Below are 22,404 nucleotides of genomic sequence, written 5' to 3'. Positions count from 1 at the left end.
AACACAATGTTCACCAGTAAGGCAGGGGTAGGAAGAAGGAGGGGTAGGGAAGAAGAGCTTGGAGTTTTTCCCACCTGCATATTTTCTCTCATATCTATGGCTTCTCGTAAGGGGTGAACTGCTATTTTAAAGATGTCGTCTATGGTCTTAAGGCCGATATTCCTGAGCATGGTGTATTCTCGAACTTTCTTCCCCATTCTCACCGACAGGCTGCGCTTCTGCGCCTTTCCTCCTCCACTTCGGTTAGTTATTGCTATGTGGACGAAAAGGGTTACATGCTCCATGATGTCACCCACAAAAGAGCGCAGGGGAACATGCCGATATCCAGGCTGCAAACATTCAAACGGTATTGTATATTGTCCTATAAACTCATCCCCAATGTAGTCATCATCCAGAACAACAAAACGAATCATGGCCAGCTCAGGTAGGTTGACTTGAAACTCAAAAGTTTCATCAAAAATGGGGTTATCACTGTTCTGTTGGACAGTTTTAGTTCTTTGTTCTGAACAGTCTGCTGGAATTCCATGTATCTCTATACAAACGTAGGGATCTATGACGTCTCCTTTGGCACAAGCTCCCTTGGGCTTTGGAAAATTCTGACCACTGATGATCTTGATATGAAGGGCGAGAGGAGACACCCCAGGTACGATGCCCTTTGTGTTCGCACTGAAGTAAGAAACTTCATCCCGCATGATGGATGGCCTTAGAACATAACCACAGCCTCCGTTTTGAAGAAACCAGCCTGTGTGAAGGTCCATCATTGGACCTGGAGTCTGAAAATTCATTGCCACAATTTGACAGCCACAATTCCAAAAGTCCTGTGGATTCAAGTTACTGGAATCAATCCTCATGGCACTTGGATAGATTCTCGATAAGAACCTCTTATTGTAATTTACAAAATCCTCTGGGTACTCATTTGCAATTCGGCTGGCCTCTGTTTCACTAAATGAACACATTTCCCAATAGTTTTGGCTTTTCATAGACAGTTCAAAATCCCTGTACTGAACAGACTTGCAGATGGACACCAGATCAGAGAGTTCCCTACACAGCAGGATGTGTTTCTGCTCACCATTGTAATCTACCGACAGCCTTCGCGACATTTCTGCTTCTTCATCTTCATCTGTTACTTCTCCTTCCAAAATATCTGGGTCAGAAGGCAGTTTCTTTCCTTTCACAATAATCATTCTTTTTAATTTTTCCGGTGATGGGAGGTAGGTTTCTGATGGCAAAGGTGCCTCAGTATAGAGCTTATCGCCAAAGACCTTTTTCATCTGTTGAACCATTATCTTCTGTTGTGGTAGGGAGCAGTGATTTCCCAAGCAGAGGATCAGTGGGTATTCAGAAGCAACGAAGGCAAATTTATTTATCACCTCTAAGACACTTCGAAAGGAAAGGTGTGTTGTCACATTATTTCGATTACAGAGGATCGGTTCATTGTCTGAACCATCACTAACATCAAGTTCAATGCTTCGACAGCCCATCTTCAAAGCTCTAACGTACCCATTAATATCAGCCGGCCCCCTGAACTGGTCTTCTATGAGATAGGTGTTGTGGGAAGCATTGATGTAGTAGTGAGATAATGGCTGCGTCATATCCTGGGCAACCTTTTTTTGCTCAGGATCGAAAATGTCACATTCTGGCGACAACAGATACTGGGTAAAGCCATCAATTGCAAGAAACCCTTTTTGACGACCCTCTTCAGAAAGTTCGTATCTCCGAATAATGTCTAAGCACATATCCTCAGTAATATGGGTGACTCCTTGCTCAGCTTCTAAAAAGAGCATGAGATCATTGGCATCCAAATATTCTTTGTTCTTAGAGATCTGGACCAGTAAGAAATATACTTCAGGCCTGGTGCAAAGTTCACAAAAAGCTTCACAAAATTCCTCTTCTGTCACTCGTGTGGTTAGTTTTTCTTTGCTCTTCTGGATTTCTTTAAACTTTAACCTGATCTTGGATTCCTTCAGGGTAGGGTTGAGTTGTTTTATCAACTCTACACAAGTGTCTTCCAACATAATCCCATTCCCATCCACATCTGCCGCTTCAAAGACTGTTTTCAACCACATAAACCTTGGCGTGTTCTGGTTGTCCTCCATAAAGTCAAGGGGTTGCTTACTTCGAGAAACCAGGTACCGTAAACCTGACACCCAGATGTTTGCTACATCTGCTGAATTGGCAACTAGGTCCAGAGACTCGTAGTTTTCCCCATGGAGTATGGAGAAGGCAGAGTCCTCACAAATCTGGTCAGCCAGGCCATTGTTTCTAAATGTTTCTGTGTTCTTCCCCAGTCTGATCTCTTTTATAGCGGAAATGTCGAGCTTAGCTTTCTCAAGGTCTTTCTTGGAAGGTTCCCAGCGAAGAGCTTGGAGGTCTGTGTCCAGAGTGAAAAAACGGTTATAAATACGAGAATTTGGCCGGACTTTCTTCAGTTCACAGCCAGCTTGCATGAAGCTGATGCAGTCACTCGCGCTGCTAATTTTCTTTTCCGATGGCATACTGCTGAACGATACTGTTTTCTTTCTTCCACCACATTTTTGGTTTGAAGGATCCTGTAAAATAATTTGAAAATAATGAATCAATTTTCCTTAGAAAATAGACAGACTCAGTAACATTCTATGAACTCCTCAGACTCCATTCAGATATTATGATTATTTTCACATTTTCACTGTTCCAGAAAAAAGAAGAATCACTGAGAAAATTGATATTATTAGGTTCAGAAAAAAACTTATTTTTCAAATGCCTCGTGTTCTTTGAAATAAAGTCAACTATTAAGTTAACTACAAATCACTCGTTCGTTCATTAGAGCAGATTTCCTAAGAAACTCTACATGTTGCTACTTTGACACCCTAGCTCAAATTCCTGCAGATATGTGAAAGAAATAACACTGGATTTCTTTAAAAAGTTTTCTTCATTTATACTAAGCAACAGTTTAAGTTTTAAACTTAAAACTAGTCCAAATAAAAGATTTTTGGTTCATAAGCTGTACATCAAAAAGGACTGGCAATAGGGGCACCTGGGTGGTTCAGAGAGTTAAGCTTCTGCCTTCAGTTTGGGTCATGATCTCAGGATCCTGGGATCAAGCCCCACATCGGGCTCTCTGCTCAGCAGGGAGCCTGCTTCCACCCTCCCCACCCCCAGCCTGCCTCTTTACCTACTTGTGATCTCTCTCTCTCTGTCAAATAAATAAATAAAATCTTTAAAAAAAACATTGACAAACCTGTAGCCATACTGACCAAAAAAATAAAAAAATAAAAAGAACAGGGTAGAATCTCTCCTTAAATAAGGCCTTAAATAAGGCCTTACTTATTTAATTGAGATCCTGCTTCTCTGAAGATGAAGAGCCTCCCTAGCCTGTGATTCAGGAAAAGGCAGGATGATTTATTATTCAATTGACTAAAACCTTGCCCATGAAGGGAAAACAAAATTTGCTTTAGTTATGGAATGTTGGTGGGATGATTCATTAACTCAAATATATATCTGATCTTCAAGTGACAAAGATATAAATTACCCAATTTATTTACAGAATAAAAAAAAAATTCTGTACAGATTACAGAATATTGTTTCTTGATGCCCTGGCATCTAACAACTTAGCCCTTGCTTTCCCAGAGAGTTGTTATTTTTAATGATCCCATAGTAGTCAATTTCCTCATCCTTAAGTTACAAAACAAGTATAAATCTTCAGCTGTTTATACGCAGTTGAACTATTAGAACACATTTAAATTCATCACAACCCACATGTTCAAAAATCTCGAATGTATGTGTGTATTTTTCCACATCATGAAAGCAGGCACCTAATGGCACTGTTGAGATGGGATTAATCTACCAAGTAAAATAAAGAGGGAAACTGTGAATTGTGATAGTAAATTAGACTGTGACTCAGCTTTGAAAGCTACCATTTGACTAGGCTTTTAAACTAATTAGACCTTTCACAAAAAAATTATTTTTATATAAAGCATATCGTGTTCCAAGTAGGATTATTGTCAACAGAATTATAAAACCTCTAATAGTTTCAACAAGGCTTAAGTGGGAAATTAATGTTGCTGTAAAGGCACGACTGTAGTTGCTGTGCCTTCTTATGTTTGGTACCCCAGCTTCACAGTCCTAACACTTCCCTCTGACTTGAGCCATAAGCTTCTCTTCCCTGTGGTGGTATCTCCTTAAATCAAGACTTTCTCTCCTAGTACAATAAGTCTTCAAGAGATAAATGTTTTCTACCTAGCCTAGGGAAGAACTGACCTGCTCCAAAATGCTCCAAAATTTCTTGTGTTGACCTCCAATTCCCAAAAGTGAAAACTTATCCCAAAGTGCCTTTAAACTTGAAACCAGTGGAAAAGATATACTCTTAGGTTGGTGTCTCACAAAGGACAAACTCTAAAGTTATTACAAGCCCCCCCAGAAGAGCAAAAAGCTAGCCAAAGCACATGTGAACAAATAGTTAGCTCATCTGCTGTCAAGATTATTTCTATTCAAAATATGCTGGAATAGTTTTAGGACTCCAATATTTCTCCAAGTCTGTTTTCAACAGTCATGCTATGCATTAGCTCCAAAAAGTTGAGAGGTGAGTCAGGTGGACCTGTACTGAGTGCACAGGGAAGACGGACAACTCCGAATCCCCTTCTGAGCCTCATCACCACCAGGGCCTCCGCCAAACCCTACACCCCCACACGTGTGTTTCCCTCAAGAAGATCTTGGCAGATCGGTGGTGGAGAAGGTAAACAGACAGGAGACACCCCCCCAATGAAAAAAAGATGAAGTGTTGGTAGTACAGCTTCCTGTTGATAAATACAAAAAATATCTGAGGGCAAACTGGGAGAAAATCACTGTGGTCATCTGTATCGGAGAGACAGGTGTTTTTTGCACTTTCCAGGAGAAACGAGAGCTCGTTGTGGGTTCAGGTGTGCTCTTGTCACCTTCCAGTTCATTAGATGATTGAATTGACTCCTATAGTCATAAGGTCATTTTGATAAAGAGATTATTATGAAGTATGAGGATTTTCCTTTTATGTTATTTTTTTTAAAGATTTTATTTATTTATTTTTCAGAAAGAGAGAGAACACAAGCAGAGGGAGGGAGAAGCTGAGAAAGGAGTCCAGAGGGGGACTAGATCCCATGTCCCTGGGACCATGACCTGAGCCAAAAGCAGGTGCTTAACCGATGACCCACCCAGGTATCCCACTTGCCATTTATTTTAAAGCTAAATCCTCTCAGTCTGAAATGAAGGGAGGAGGCTAAGGCACTTATTACCCCCAAAATTTCTCTTAGTGCAGCTGACAAAATGTGTTAGTTTGGATACAGCACACTATGGCACTTCTGTCCCCTAAATTAAAACTTAGCTTCGTCTTCCAGCAGGGTACAAGAATTAGTCAGGCACTGAACTCAGTCCTTTCTATTGCCTAACATTCTATGTTCAAGTTCCCAAATGATCATTTCACGGGAAGGGAACACATTTAAACAAGTTAAATAAATAAAATGAATAAACCAAATTATGTCTATATCATCTTTAAACATTTCCAGATAAGACTTTACATTTGGAATCTACTGTCTTCTTAAATTAATTGTACTTTACATAAAGGATTTAAGCGTCAGAATCAAGAAAAGTCTTGGGATCCTAAGGGAGCTCAGTTGGTTAAGCGTCTATCTTCAGCTCAGGTCATGATCCAGGAGTCCTGGGATGAAGTCCCACATAAGGCCCCTTGCTCAGCAGGGAATCTGATTCTCCCTCTGCCTGCTGCCTGCTGCCCCACCCCACCCAACATTTGCTTATGCTCTCACTCTCTCTCTCTGACAAATACAGTAAAATCTTAAAAAAAAAAAAAAAAAGAATTTCAGAATACTAGGAGAAAATGGGAAAATGCTGTTTTCCATTTATTTTTCATTATTTTCTACAACATTGCTATTTATCTAGTTTTAGAACTAGGACACCAATCATGATTAAATGAGATTCTTAAATAACATTAAAAGCTAACCCCAAATATGTTTTATTTTATTTTTAAAAATATTCAAATATGGGGCACCTGGGAGGCTCAGTGAGTTAAGCCTCTGCCTTCGGCCCAGGTCATGATCTCAGCCGGGTCAGTCCCTGCTGAGCAGGGAGCCTGCTTCCCCCTCCTTCTGCCTGCCTCTCTGCCTACTTGTGATCTCTCTCTGTCTCTCTGTCTCTCTCTGTCAAATAAATAAATAAATAAATCTTTTAAAAAAATGTTCAGATAAGCCAAATTAATAAACTTGTTTCTATAAGTTTCCATTGGCATTTGTTTCTATAAGTTTCCATTGGCATTTGTTCTCTGACCCAACAAGGCTGGATATACGGCAAGTTCCTTAACAAACACAACAAATAAAATCATTTTTCTTCAGGAACACACTGATGAGCTGCAGAAGCAACTCAACTTATTCAACGTGAGCATTTTTGTGTCTCAATAACAAAACTACTGAGTTATTTCAATATAATAATTTTAGAGAAAAGTACACTAAAGCAACACACTAACATGAATGTACCTGATGACACAGGGCTGTATATTTAAAAATGGTTCAAGGGGTAAATCTTATGCTATGTAAATTTTACCATACACAAAAAGAGTAAACTAAAGCATTGTATGCAAATTTAAGAATAAAGGAAACATCGTATCTATGTCTTGCTACTTCTCACCCGATGAGCTCATTTAAACATCAAATTGTATCATCGCATATTCTTTTCATTTTTTTGCAAGTTGTTTATAAATGAACATTTCAGAATGATTCTTTGTTAAAACAGAACCAATTTACAAACCTTAAAGAATACCAGTCCAAACACCAGTTGTCAGACTGATTAGAAGGAATCCTTGTCATAATGCCAAAATCCAGCTATACAGACGCAGATACACTAAAGTGGCATCCACTTCTCTCTTTTTGTATTGGGCGAGGGATGTTTGTTTTTGAAGAGCTCTCTTAAGAAAGTCTTCATATAAAAATTTAATAGATCATGATTAAAAGATAAGCAAAAATATAGGCACACAAATCTTATTTTCCCCATACGGATTCTATCTTGTTCTTACAGACACCCTATGCACTATAACACTATACTCTTCATTCTTGTTTTATGAACTTCCAAGCAAAATTCAGGAAAGAGATTTGGTTGATGCATGAAATCTTCCAAGGATTGTGGGCAATATAATCTAGAACCCAAATGAGGCCCAACCTTGGATATTGAGAGGCCTCAGGTTCCCATGCTTCGTTCATTCATTTAACTAACAGTAATGGGTATACCTACTCTATCCTGAGGGACCAGAATCTTATAGAGTTTTGGAGAGATTGATAAATTCTAATTTTTATCTCAGAGAGATCCCTCTGCATGTGCACTAGATGGTGCCGTCGGTGACTGCTGACGCATTAAAGGAAAGAGATGGTGATTGCCTGAGGTAGATTATTAGCAAAAGGAACGGAGAGAGGTGAGAAGTATCAAATGAGTAGAAGGTAAAATCAAAAGTCCTTCACTGGGTCTAGGATGACTCCTAGGTTTTTGGTTTGAGTGAGAGGTGAATGGAAATATTGCTGAGATACGGACTACCAGGAGAGGTGAAGTGGGAGGGAAACAGAGTTTACTTTGGGCCATGGTGAAGTTTTTAGATGACTATGGGCCACCTAGTGAAAAGTTTAGGCAGAGGAGAAGACCTAAAATATGCAGTATGAGGAACAGGAGGACCAGGAGCATGACTCTCACAGAAGCCAAAGAACAGACTTAAAGGAGTAAGTGCTAGAAAACAAGATGCTAAGATTGCTGACTGGATTTAGCCGTTCGAATGTCTGCTGGTAACTCTGATTAGAGAATGTCTTTTTTTTTTTTAAATTAAGATTTTATTTATTTGAGAGGAAGTGAAAGAGGGAGAGACAGAAGGAGTGCACAAGATGGGGGGTACAAGCAGAGGGGGAGGGAGAAGCGGGGAGCCTGACATGGGATCATGACCTGAGCTGAAGGCAGAAACTAAACTACTGAGCCACCCAGGCACCCCATGAGGAGAGAATGTCTTACCTCGCCTTCAGGATAGTGAGGACAGTGACGAGGGTGAGAGCAAAGGGTTTCAAAGAAAGGGAGGAGCAGGTATAAATGTTCTTTGGTGGGAAAGAAGGCCAGGATGACTCTAGCATCAGTGAGGGATAAGTGACTCCAGTTGACACTAGAACAACAGGCAGACGCCAAGAGCGATCATCCTGGAAAAGGCTATTCTCACAAATGCGGGCTATATTAACTCGGACTGGAGATGGCTCAAGAAATGGAAATTTAGATCTAATGTATATATTAAGCATAATATATACATATAGCTAATATATCCTGTCCAATGTGCCAATGCCCGAATCCACATCCATGTGTGGCAGTGAAGCAGTCTAGAGAAAGCCCACTCCCCACACAAGGGCTACCACTTCACGCAGAACTCAAGGACATGGGGGAGGTGCTGGTATCCTCACTATCCTCACTATACCTGTCACCTTCAAGTTTCAGGTAAGGGAAGGTTGCAACTGTAGAATTATTCTGTTCATTCCACGTTAAAATTTCCAAAGTTACTTTCTCATAGTAAACTCAAATTATGTAATGTAAAGTCGCCAACAGGTGACATGACTTACTCAGGATTAATCCCACGTGACCCACCTAAAGTCACTATGAGGTACAGTGGGGATAGAGGTCCTGAAATCACTCTGCTGAGAAGGGGTGGACACCTGACCCAAGCTCTGTGTACCACTGGCTCTTCCTGGTGGCTCCCTAAGCCTCGCTGGTAAGAAGCTGAATAGCTATTTTATTATCCATAAAGAAAACATTCATTCTCTACTACACCTTATACTTCAACTAAAGGATAAATTAGGGGCAATGCTGACAGTATGCATGCACCTATCTCTTGCCAAATTAAGTTTTATGTCTGTATTTAACATGCATCTCATTTATAAAAAGTGATCTATTTAATAAAATACACTAAACTAAAGCCATCTTCTTTAGGAAACCTACTCTGATATGTATACACTGTGGCAGAGATGGAAAAGTAGTTGAGTTATAGGAAGCCAGTGACAATCTAAATATTCTCTAAAATGACAACTTCTCTTAAAAAAGAATAGCATCTTCTCTTACATGACTCTTCTCATTTGAAAGCAAAACAACTGATATCCTATAGGCAAACATGGGCATAGAGTGTAGAAAGTCCATTTCAGGGTAGGTTCTCAGTACCACTGACTTATTGAGCAGAGGAAGGTTCCATTGTGCTAAATCTCACTGCAATCATTTACTCAGAACTCATTAAGAAATGACTCAATAAAAATTATCTCAAGCTCTCTTGCTGCATGGTTTCTATCCTGGGCTTTCTGTAAATATGACTCTTATTATGCATGTCCTATGTACTATTTGAAAATAGAGCATCTGCTTATACCAAGATCAAGTGCTAACTATGGCACTGTCCTAGTGACTGGTTCTCTGGAAAATCATTAATCCCAAAACTAATGTTGCCTGGAATAATGCTTCTTCTCCATCACTATTTTAATGTACGAGTTTTTATAAATGATAAAATTGGTAGAACAATGACAAAAATTATCAAATTTGCTAATTCGAGAAAAGCATATAACAAATGCTTCTAAATAGATAAAAACAAGGGTGCCTGGTCGGCTTGTCAGTAGAGCATGAAACTCTGATCTCAAAATTGTGAGTTTGGGTGTAAAGATTACTAAATAGTGGTGCCTGGGTGGCTCAGTGGGTTGAGCCTCTGACTTCGGCTCAGGTCATGATCTCAGGGTCCTGGGATCGAGCTCCACATTGGGCCCTCTGCTGAGCAGGGAGCCTGCTTCCTCCTCTCTCTCCGCCTGCCTCTCTGCCTACTTGGGATCTGTGTGTGTGTGTGTGTGTGTGTGTGTGTGTGTGTGTGTCAAATAAATAAATAAAATCTTTTTAAAAAAAAGATTACTAAATAAAAAATAAATAAAACCCACAAACATTTAATAAATAAATAAGCAGCTTTCTATAACATTAAGAATGTTGGATAACCAAGACCACAAAGGGGAACATGAGCTGATAAGGGCATTATGAAAAAGAAGTACTATAGCAATTACATATAGTTATTCTATCTTTAACACTATGGCCTTCACTGAGATAATTAAAAACAGACAAGATACAAACTAAGCATTGAAGAAATGTCCAAAATCTATAAAGCTGGTCTTAGGAAAAAAATGCTAAAAGTATTGCCATTTAATAAGAAAACAAACACAACTTCCATGTGGGGCCTCCATATCATTTTATGTCATGGAAAATAAATCTCAAATTACACAGCTCTACCTAGAACTCTGTTATTCCTGGATGGGATAGAAAGACCTTGTTACTACCAGCGTGGCTTGTAAAAGTTTGCTGCAGGAACCCAGAAGATGGCATCAGCAGGCTTAGTGACACCAAGATCCTGTTGCCACCTCCCTAGTAGGGTATCTGCCTTGTCTGCAGTTTTGCTTTTCAGTTAAGCATGGTATAGAAGTAAATGATTCTCCTTCGGACATACTGTCAGAAGGTCTGTAGTAACCTAACGCCATGTCACCGTGTCTCCATCATTCAACTTGCTTCATCTCATCACATAGGCATTTTATTATCTCATAACCATCACAGGAAGAAGAGGGGTAAGTACAGCACAATAAGATATTTTAAGAGACAACATTCACATAGCTTTCATTACACTATGTTGTTACAGTTGTTTTATTATTAGTTATTGTTGCTAATCTCTTACTGTGCCTAATGTATAAACTAAATTTTATCATTGGTATATATGTACACGAAAAAATGTAGTTATCTATAGGGTTTGGTACTATCTGTGGTTTCAGGCATCCACTGGAGTCTTTGAACATATCCCCTGTGGATAAGGGGGTGGGGGGTGGGGTCACTGTAACTGTTAATAGTCAGACTGCAAAACATTTTATTAACCAGAATAGTACTGGATTTTCAGTAGATTAATGACTTTATAATGCCTGCTAAAATATCTGGAATTGAAAAATCAAGATTAAGGAGTCACATTCTATGGTTTTCATTTTTGAGACAAAGATTACTTTAACCTCATCTAGACAAAAATGTTTGTCTCAAACTAACTAATTTTGGTTTGAAATTTTTAACAAAACTGAGAAGAAATTGACTCAAAAGAACGGTAAGAGTAATGGTAAATAACATCAAAATATCCTCTCTGTGTTACAGTTTAAAGAATATTATATCCTGGTTTACACACTTAAAATGTTATTTATTAAAGATCTGAAATAGCCCTACTTATATGATGCTTATTCAGTATATGAATAAACATATATTCATATATCCAATATACAAAATATATGATGTTATTTATAAGGAAACCTACTTATATGATGTTTATTCAATAACAGTAAAGTTGAAGAATTATCTCTCCCTGTACTTTTTTCTATATGCTTCATCTTTGTGCTTCATTCAAGAAAAAAACCATTAAAATCTAGTAAAAATCACTGACTGTTCATTGCAGACAACAGTCACAGGTAAAATCAAAGACTATTTCACTTGCTTGGATTATTTTTTCACCTGTACGGAAATTACATCCATGTAGGTGAGGAGACCTGGCCACAGGGAAACCAGATAGATAAAGGCTTTGGAAGGCCATGTCTCCAGATGTTTAATTCCTTCCATAGTCTCATCGACTGCTGCCATTTCTGTTTTTTCTTGCAGCATTAGGCACAAACCCTGTGGTGGTTCGTTGCGAAACCTCACTGACTGACAGACTCTATGCTCAACTTCTTTCCCCTCAAGTCCATAAGCACAGATGTTCCCTTATGGTGTCAACTGTTTTTCTGGCAAAAGCCTTGTTTCTCACGTACATCTTCTTAATCTCTGCTTGCATCCTTCACGGCCCACTCCTTTGTGTACAGTTACACGGAGCATTAATACTCCCCTTTTTCCCGTCAAAAACTACCTTTTCCAATTAACCCTAACTGTCGCACGCAATACGTGGTTGTGCTTATTGTAAGTCCCAGGAGAATATGTTCCATTGCTGTCACAGTCGAAGTGCCAATAAGAACAGAGTGAAGGGACCCCAGTAAAGGGCACCTCACAATTATTCACTGGCCTCTGAGGAATGACACACTGCTATCGGCCCGGTCCTCTAAGACGGACGTCCACCTCACACGCAAGAACAATACAAGTCATCGGTGCCAAGAACCACGTGGGCCTGGAGACTGAGATAGGATTCTGTCCCTTCTCAAGAGACTCCCCACACAGCAGGGCCTGAGAATCTGGCTGAACTCACAGCCTGCCCACGTAGACTTTGTTGTTTCTGGTGCAAGGATTCACGGGAGGTGCTCTTCGTGGAAAACAGCATGTCGTGTCCCTAAAGAAAGTCTCTGTCATGAAGAATAAGGAAACGTATTCTTTTAATGCCTGTATCTAACCCATCTCTTTCGGTGTATTATTTAGATATTAAATGTAATGCCCTGATTAGTTCACAGTTATAAGCATATACATTGATGCTTTATTAAGGTATCCATCAAAAACTGATAAATAATTAGTTGGAATTTGGGGCGCCTGGGTGGCTCAGTGGGTTAAAGCCTCTGCCTTCGGCTCAGGTCATGATCCCAGGGTTCTTGGATGGAGCCCTGCATCGGGCTCTCTGCTCCACGGGGAGCCTGCTTCCTCCTCTCTCTGCCTGACTCTCTGCCTACTTGTGATCCTTGTCTGTCAAATAAATAAATAAAATTTAAAAAAAAATAATTAGTTGGAATAAAAAAATCATGCATATGTAATTATGCATTCAGAATTACACATAGATTTGAAGGTCTAACTCAGGCTGCATATTTATTTACTTTATCCAAAAAATCAAAATATCAACAGGAATGGAACATTCTTAACTAGAGTTTATTTCAAAAATGTTCTTGAAAAAATTTTCTATTTTTCTTTCGGTGCTAAATAGCCAGTTCACAGACTAGTTTGTCCTTCATTGTAACTTCTCAGTGTTTAATGGTTATATTTACCATCAGATATGAAACACCAATGTATTTTTACATTGATTTTACATTGATTTTAGTCACTTTGGAATTTGCTCTAATCATCTAAATTTGAATAAAGCATATTTAAGAGTGAAAAGTATATTTCAATACTACGGAGTTCTACCACTTGTTATCATAGGGTGTTAGTAGAGTTGAGTTTCAAAAACAGATTTATAAAAATAAAAAAATCATTCAGAATTTGAAAGTTGCTGGAAGAGTATATCTTAACAGTTCTTTTTTTTAATCTTAAAAGTTCTTATCACATGAAAAAATTGTAACTCTATGTAGTAATGGATATTAACTAAACTTATTCTAGTAAACATTTCAAAAATACACATATTTCAAATCATTATGTTTTATATTTTAAAAATAATGTTATATGTCAGCATATATATGTTATATATATGTTATATATGTTATATATGTTGATATATGTCATATGTCATATGTTATATGTTAACATATGTTATATGTTATAACATATATGTGTTATATGTTATATGTCAATTATATCTCAATTTTTAAAAAAAGAAAAAGAGTTATATTAGATTAAATGAAAATAAATTAAATGGAAATGGAGATATAATCAGCCTTTTTTATAGCATAAAGTTTTAAAAAAAATAGAATTAGAAAAATAATCAACTTCTAGGAATTCATAGTTTTTTGTGCAATATTTGGTAAGGACAAGATTTCAGAGTATATATGTCATTTGTAAATTCCAAATAGAGTATATAGAAAACTTAACTATTAATAATATTTCTTAGAGATGGAATCAGTGCCATTGTTCTATATAGTAGAGATACATGTAGGCTTCTCATTAAGAAGCCTATTAAATTTAATTAAATTACAGAAAATTTAAAAAAGAATGAATTTATTTTTAGAAAACATTTTATAAATTTGCGTGACCTGGGACATGGAGATTAAATGCCAATTTAATAAAAGCACAATTCTATTCAAACTTAAGAAACAATTCATTTATAGATTAAATCCATTTTTCTTGGACTTGGAGAAGTCTAATCTTCCATTTAATAAGTATATGTATATGTTAACAAATGGACCATTTCTTGCACTTGTATTAAGTCTTCACAGATTCTAAAACTTACATTTATATTACTTTAAACTTCCCAGCTGAATATTTTTCTGTAATAAATATCTAAAAGAAATCTCTAAGCTTTTTATAAGGTGGATCTGTGAACCACAAATAAAACAAAAATTCCCTTGACCCAAAACAATGTGCAAACACATTCTTAATGCTTTTTCTCTCTTATAGTGATAATAGAATATGCTCTTCAGGATTAATGAACTTAGAGATATAAAAGCTTTGGCTCAAATAGTCAACTTGACCTGAACATCAAGATGAATCTGATTAAAGGTTTCAAGTTTTATCCATAACTTCCAGAATGGGTTAGAATCATCTAAAACTTTAATCCTTATTGTATGACTCTGATTAAATGAACACCAGCTTCTGTCCATATGCAAGAAACAGATGACAGATCTCATAGATGCATATTCTCAGCCCAGAGACTCTAAGGGTAAATGTCTCCCTCTGCCCCCACTACCTCCCCCAACCCAACCACTGATACCACGTTCAAAGTGGAACAAATAATTGTCTTAATTTAGGAAAATGTAAAAATGAAAAATTGTCTTAATTTAGAAAAATGTAAAAAGTAAGGATAGTTTTTATCTGTGATAATAAAACTCAGAGTCCATAAACAACTTTTTTAAAAAGATTTTGTATATTTACTTGAGAGAGAGAAAGAGCATAAGAAAGAGTGAGAGAGAGAACACAAGCAGGCTGGGGGGCAGAGGAAGAAGCAGACTCCCCACAGAGCAGGGAGCCGATTGTGAAACTTGATCCCATCAGGTCTGGTATCATGACCTGAGCAGAAGGCAGAGGCTTAGCCTACTGAGCCCCCGAAGTGCCCCATACATACATTTTGAAGTAATTAAATTTAATTAACTAATTAAATTTAATTACTGAAGTAATTAAATTCCCCCACCCCAAAAAATATTGAATTGGGGACTAATGGATTTTACACTCACCATCTCCACCTACTTAAATGACTTTGTGCAAAAGGTCTGTATCTACTGTTCTATATCTATTGTTTTTATTTGTCAATATAATTCCTAACCTAAATCATAGTACTATCTCAAGGATCAAAGGAAATAAGGCATGCTAAAGCACTTCGAAAATCATAAAACTGCAAAACAGAATTTTAGATATAGCTCAGTTAAGAATGTAAGTAAAGCATGGCAATGTATTAAAAGAGCAATAAAGTCTTTGAAAAGTTGGGTTTTATTCTAGGAATGTAAGAATGGATCAACATTAGGCATGCCATCAATGTACTTCAATAAACAAATAGGTTAAAAGAGAGAAACAATAGGATTATGCCTATAAATTCCCCAAAATGCAACTGATAAAATACAACATTAATTCCCAGTAAAGCTCTCTATAAAATGAGAAAAGAAGAAAACTTCCTTTATAAGACCAATCTTGTTCCAGAGATCCTAGAGGAAATAGCATACCAACTTGGAAAATTTTCAAAGCATTCTCATTATAACAAAAAACAAACAAAAAAACATTACTTGTTTTATATTTGAACATAATTTTGGATATTTAAGCCAAAGCAATAAGACAAGGTTAAGAAATTAAGTATAAAATATTGTAAAGGAGGTGAAAGATCATTACTATTTTAGAAAATATAATTATTTACTTAGAAAATAAAAAATGATCAACTGAAAAATTATCAGTACTAATAAAGTGATGGTGGCAAAATAAAATACAAATATTAAAAACTTAGGGGCACTTGGGTGGCACAGTTGGTTAAGTGGCCAACTCTTGGTTTTGACTCAGGTCAAGATCTTGGGGTGGTGAGATTGAGCCCCAAGTCAGATCTTGCACCCAGCACAGAGTCTGCTTGAGATTCTCTCGCCCTCTGCCTTTGCCTCTTCCACTCATGCTCTCTCTCTAAAATAAATGAATAAATCTTTTAAAAAATATTAATAGCTTTCTTATACATCAGCCTGCTTCTAAATGTAATGGCATGGGTGGGTGAATGCGAGGGGACTCCTACTCGAATTAACAACAGATACTGTAATCCAGTCAAAAACAAACTTAATAAGATATGTCCAAAAATTGTATGGAATTTTATTTCATTTAAAGTAAAAAAAAAAAAAAGGATCAAATAAGTGAAAACATAAAAAATACTTAAAAAATAATACTGGCAAAATTCCACTAATTAGTAGGCAAATACAAAAAAAAAAAAAATTGTTATAAAAGGCCCACTGGGCTCATTTCAAGAGGTAGAGGTAGAAGTGGCATTTCAAATAATGAAGGCAATTATTAATGTTGAAGAAATTCACTATCCATTTCAACAACAACAAAACTAGATTACTCCTTTCTGCCAGACCAAAAAAATTTCAAAGTATTAAGGATTAAATGAAACATGTTAAGTACTAGAAAAAACTATAACCATGTATTTGTATAATTGGGGGTCGTGAAAATCTCTTCTTACTAAACATATAAAGACCAGAAATCATACAGTAAAATACTGATAAAATTGACCACATTAAAACTTAAAACCATATCCAAATTAAAGAAAAAAGAGGGGAGGGAAATATTTGCTATATGTTTCTTAATTTACAAAAAGTGTTCACAAACCAATTTTAGAAAGATAGATTTACAAAATTATATGACTGCTTCAAAATTATATGAAAAAACTTTCAAACATATCTCATAAATAAAATTTTATTAAGTAAATAAATTATTTACTTAATAAAAAAATTATTGTTTTGCTTGTCAGATTATCAAAGGTTACAGAAAGTGAGATAATGGGAATTTTCAATGTTATGCTGAATATAAATGTGTACAATTTTTCTGGAAGGCAATGTAGCAATATGTTGTAAAATGTTAAGAATACATCTACTTTGATCTAGCAAGATCATTTTAGAGCATATATTTTAAGAAAATATTTGAGCAAATGATCAAAGATATAAGTACAAGGCGTTATGCCACTCTGGTGATGATATCAAAAAAATAAGTAAACTAATAAACTCTTATCCCTAGAAAGGACTGGCAAAATAAATTCTGGTACATTAATGCCACAGGATTCTATGCAGCACTAATATGGGTGACAGAGATCTATAAATCTGAAAATGGATAATATGTGTCTGTGTGTGTTTAAAAATGTAGGTATTATAAAGTGTACATGTAGTATGAGATCTCATTATTTATATATGGCAAATCTGGAAGAATATATTCCATTGGTAATAGTAGTTATCTTTAGGAGGAAATGTGCAAAATTATGGAATTAGTTTTCTCTGTATTGCTCAAATTATTTAAAATTAATAAATATTATCATATATTATAAGGAAAACGTTAAAGATATTTCCATAGAATTAGTCTTATAATTACCTCATTAATTATCAGACAGTTATACTTTGTAGAGGTAAATAATGATATCCATCTTAAGACTTAGTTGAGGTATAACTAAAATTGTTACAATTTCAAAGTACATTGTATTTATTTGTATTAAAATATTACATCCATGTTATTTTAGTTAAATAATAATATTCTAAATGTTTATTGTTCTTGGGACTGGTCAATGCATCCTTATTAAAGTAGAAAAAGTATCCTTTAAGTATCATGATAAATCTTTATCTGGAAATTACTTGAGAATGTTACATTTTAGGGGGCATCTGAGTGACTCAGTCATTAAGTATCTGTCTTCGGCTGGGGTCATGATTCCAGGGTCCTGGGATCGAGTCCGGCATCGGCCTCCCTGCTGGGCGGGAAGCCTGCTTCTCCCTCTCCCACTACCCCCCTGCTTGCATTCCCTCTCTCGCTATCTCTCTCTCTGTCAAATAAATAAATAAAATCTTTAAAAAAGAATCTTACATTTTAGAACTACTGATTCTAATTACCCTTTGTGGGAAAAATTTCCAAAACACAATGAAGTTTTATAACGTGTCTATGAAATTAATCTCATAACTACTTAAACAATTAATTTAAATGAAAATGTGAGGTATGTCTTCTCTTCAACTTTTGCTACCTCTAAGCTTTGAGAATAGATATAAGTAGATGAATTTCCCGGAGGAAAAAAAGAGATTAAACTGAGATTTCCTGACTAGTTGTTTAAATTAATTTGATTTCAATTAAATACACTCCACTGATAATGAGATTCAAACCCGCTGTATTAAATTAGGACTTAAACATATTTCAAAGAAATAGGATTCAGCAAGAATTCCATATAGGTTACAAGAGCTTTAATCTTCTAGAGGACACATACTAATTACAAAAATTTCAACAATTTTCACCAAGTACAAAGTGTAGCCTTCAAAATTCCCCATAGCTACCTTAGCCTAACCTAACCCTCTATTGTCTTTTCTAGATATGTGACTCCAAATTTTTCTTTGCATTTTTTTTTAGATTTTTCTTATTTATTTGACAGAGAGAGAGAGAGAGAGAGCGAAAGCCCGGGGAGCACCAGGGAGAGGGAGAAGCAGGACCCCTGAATCCCAGGATCCTGGGATCATGACCTGAGCTAAAGGCAGATGCTTAAGCAACTGAGTCACCCAGTTGCCCCTAACTTTGCATTCTGTCCTCTTTAACACATTCTCATATCTTCACAAAACAGTGTACAAAATCTTTCGTTGTCACCTAATCCACATTCCTTTATTTCTTTAGTTATAGCTATCAAGTCTCTTCTTTAATAGAGATTTCTTATTCCAATGCATAGAGTAATGTCTGTCCATCCTTGCCACTTAAAACACTCTTCTATCAGTTAAACTTAACTCTCTACATTTAACTTGCGAACTTTAGGAAATTCAACTAATGAACTCAGTATTCTACCTTGAATGCTACTTAGAATAGTAAGCATTTTTCTGAGTCATTTTTGCACTTTCAGTAAAAATAATGGCTGTCAATATATTAAAATACACTAAATCTGCTCAATTCCCACTAGAAATTGCCTCATGAGAATAAAATCTGCAGCATGAGAATATAATCCTAAGAAAATAAGAAATGGTAACTAGAATAAAAATGCTGTCATATCCCATGTAAATCTGAGCCAAATTCACTTGAAATACTAACAGTGAATTCTGGTGCATATTCTTAAGTACTGGCTCACTGTTCTTAAAAAACTGCCAGGTGGCTTGTTTTCTCGGCACTGAGAGTTTACAAAACCCTGTAAAATTTGAAACAGTTAAACTTACTCATCTTAGCAGTTTTAAAAACAAGACGAACATCACAACATTTTCAGGATTCTGTATTAGCACATACTGATCTCTAGGTTACCAGTTTGAACACAAAGATATTTAAAAGACAGTTTGAATTATGTGGGGGTTTTGTTGTTGTTATTGTATACAAGGTCATTAGTTTTACTAAAGGACTTTGAATTTCCATTTGTTAATGAAACTGGTACATCTCCTGAGAGGATAAATTTCTAATATGTCTGCTAATGTTCTCTGAAAAGGATATTTTATCCCAAGGAGTATGAATCCCATGGTGAAGAAATAAAAGTATTCACATTACAGATTCTTCTTTAGTGTTTAATCATAAAAGGATCATAGCAGCAAAAATTTCAAGCCATGCTGGGTCAATTAAATTAAACTTGTTCCAAAATATTGTTTCATCTCATAGATCTCATTTAAATTATCAGTAAAAAAAGGACATTAAAGTCATCTATTATTATAAAACTGGTAGGATGGTAGGGAAATAAAGTACTTAATAAAATCATTTGTAATCTATAATCATTTTCCTAAAATAGCATTTTTACCAAACAGTTTACAGTAAAAAAAAGCATGGTAATTTACAAATAGCTTAGAGACTAGTCTCTAATTAATCTCTTAGAAAAAGAGACTTGACACCCCAACATATTTAAATTTAATTAGCATTGCTATCAGGAAAGCTTGCAAAAAATTACAAAGGAAATCCATAATGAATTCACTACACTCACTTACTTTCATATTATCATCCCTAGGTGGTTTCTTCATAGCAACTTCTATAAATTGAGAGAAAGTAACAGCCAGTTCCATCTATGACAGAGACTAAACTCATTATTGTTTTAACTACCTCCAAGTCAAGTCATTTTATGTTCATAAATGAAAGTCAAAATAAGGAGAGTAAGAGCATCTCACATTTCTAAGAAGTTTTACTACTTTTCAAAGGGTATCCACATTCATTTTTTTCATGAGATCTCCACAAGATTTTAAAGATGAGAAAATCCAGGACACAAGGAGACTGAATACCTTGCCAAAAACATAGACACCAGTGGCCGAGCTGGATGCCAAACTCAGATATTCTTATTCCTGGTTGAATTTATTTCTATAAACTCACACTACCTCTGCCTTTTACTACTCTATTTCTCTAGTTCCCAGAGTATCTTCTCACCCCATCACCATGATAAGAAATGTAAGTTTTACAACTCTAGCTATTTTTTCTCACTCAATGTTGAATAAAGGGGAATGCCACTTATTCTAGTTATTTCTTCCCAGGAGAGCTATGTTCCTTGGCAAAAATGCCTCTAAGAAAGAGGATATGATATAGAAAATTCTTCATAATTTTGGGATATTTTAAATTTTTTTCAAATACATTTGTAGAGCCACAGTCTGTGCCAGGCACTCATCTAGGTGAGCAGGCAGGCTCTCAGCTAACTTGCAGGTGTACTGCAATATCACTTGTAGTAGAAAGAGATCTCAAAAGACAATCACACAAACATGTAATTAAAGATTGTACAAAATGCACTGAAATATTTTAGGTAGGGGAGCTAATTTATATTGGACTGGCGTCCCATAGGTCTCCTGAGGAACTAACATTTAAACTGGGCAAATGGCCAGATAAATAGTGTGGGAAGAACATACTGGGCAGAAGAAAAACAAGGAAGATCCTAAAGTAAGTGTAGCAAATCCATAGTGACAGAGGGCAAAAGTGGAATGAAGCTGGAGGGTGGAGGAGAAGGCAGATCAGGTGGGACTGTGAAAACCATTTCTAAAAAACTTGGAATTTATTCTACAGAGATTTTAAGTCAGAGAGGTGAAAGTTCTTACTTTAAAAACGACCTCTAGCTGCTGGAGAATGAATTTGAGATACAGAACTATTAAGGGGGCATCTCTCAGATGGTGAACACAGAAGACTTAGGATGAGAATAAGAGAAATGGTTTTATTTGAAGACTCACCGGAAGTGGGCTGGAAGCACTGGAGTGGGAGATGGGGCCATTACAAGTGACTCCCCAGTTCTCTGGTTTGAGCAACTGAGAGGCTGGGGGAGCCATTTGTAGAATCGGAAAAGACTAGAGAAGAAGCAGATTTGTGAGTGTCTCTGGAGGTGTTCAGAACGCAGTTTCAAAATGGGAGTAAATCCTGGGATAGACATCTAGGTTCAAGATATAAATCTGGGTGCTGAGAACGGTCGGGTTATCTGTGGTCTCTGAAGCCATATGACTAGATGAGATAACTTTCGAAGACAGAATAAAAAGAGAAACAAATCTAACACTGACCTTTGTGACAGTACATTTTGAGATCAGTTAGAAGAAGAAAAGCTTACAAAGAAGATAGATAATGAAAGCCAAAGCAGCAGGAGGAAACCAGAAGGGTACGTTGTCACGACAGCCAAGAGAACAGAACACTGCAAGAAGGAAGGGGTGGTCAACTGTAGTCAATGTCAGTAAGAAGACTTGGATGACGAAAAAAGGTCTCCAATGGACATGGTAAGATGAATGCTTTTGGTGATCTTAGAGCAGTATCAGTGTAGTGTTGGATATAGAGGAAAGAGAGCAGCAGACTAAAGAATGAATGTGGAGAGAATGTAAGAGTTTGATTGAGGAAGGGAGTGATGAGACAGAACAATGGCTGGAGAGAGAAAGAAATTAATCAAAGGGGTTTTTGTTTGGTTTTGTTATTGTTCTAAGGGGGGAAAAAGAGAATAACAGAAGACAAGGACAATGTGAGGGTGGGGGAAGGATAACTAAGAGGTAGAAAAGGAGACCGAGGGCTAATGTGGACAGAACAGCTTTGATAATAGAAATCCTTCCTCCTCTGTAAAAAGAGGGAAAAAGAGGATGAGTACAGAAATAAGTAGATGGGAGGAATGAGTGGTGGTAAAATAGGGGAATTCCCATCTGGTAGCTTCTATTTTATCACTAAAGAATAAGGCAAAGTCATTTGTTGAGGATGAAGAAAGAGGTACAGAAAATCAGAGATCTGACAAAAGTGGAGAAGAAATATCTTTAGTTGCTTTTGCAGGTTCACCTCCATTCACACTTCTGTTAACAGTGATTTCCCTAGCGAATTGCCTTTCCCCATTCTGAGCCTATGGTCTTGAGATAGAGCTGACACCAGTCTCCCTTTCCCTTTCCAGCCCCATCACTCCCACGACTGACCTAGAGCCTGGTGTGGGAATGTCCAGGCCTGGCCAACCGAAGC

The 22,404-nt window shown here is 36.6% G+C and overlaps 1 protein-coding gene across 3 annotated transcripts in view; it reads right to left on the bottom strand.

Moving 5' to 3' along the window:
• PLCL1 (phospholipase C like 1 (inactive)) overlaps positions 1-22,404 on the bottom strand; it is a 355,288-nt gene that overhangs the window by 92,357 nt on the left and 240,527 nt on the right. For all 3 annotated transcript variants that reach the window (XM_059393137.1, XM_059393135.1, XM_059393136.1), the window contains exon 2: positions 75-2,549. In XM_059393137.1, coding sequence (XP_059249120.1) covers positions 75-2,549 — 2,475 coding nt within the window. The remainder of the gene's footprint in view (positions 1-74; positions 2,550-22,404) is intronic.

The sequence above is a fragment of the Mustela nigripes genome, chromosome 3, assembly GCF_022355385.1.
Source record: "Mustela nigripes isolate SB6536 chromosome 3, MUSNIG.SB6536, whole genome shotgun sequence".
In the NCBI taxonomy this organism is placed as follows: Eukaryota; Metazoa; Chordata; class Mammalia; order Carnivora; family Mustelidae; genus Mustela; species Mustela nigripes.
This window is presented reverse-complemented; position numbering and strand designations above follow the sequence as displayed.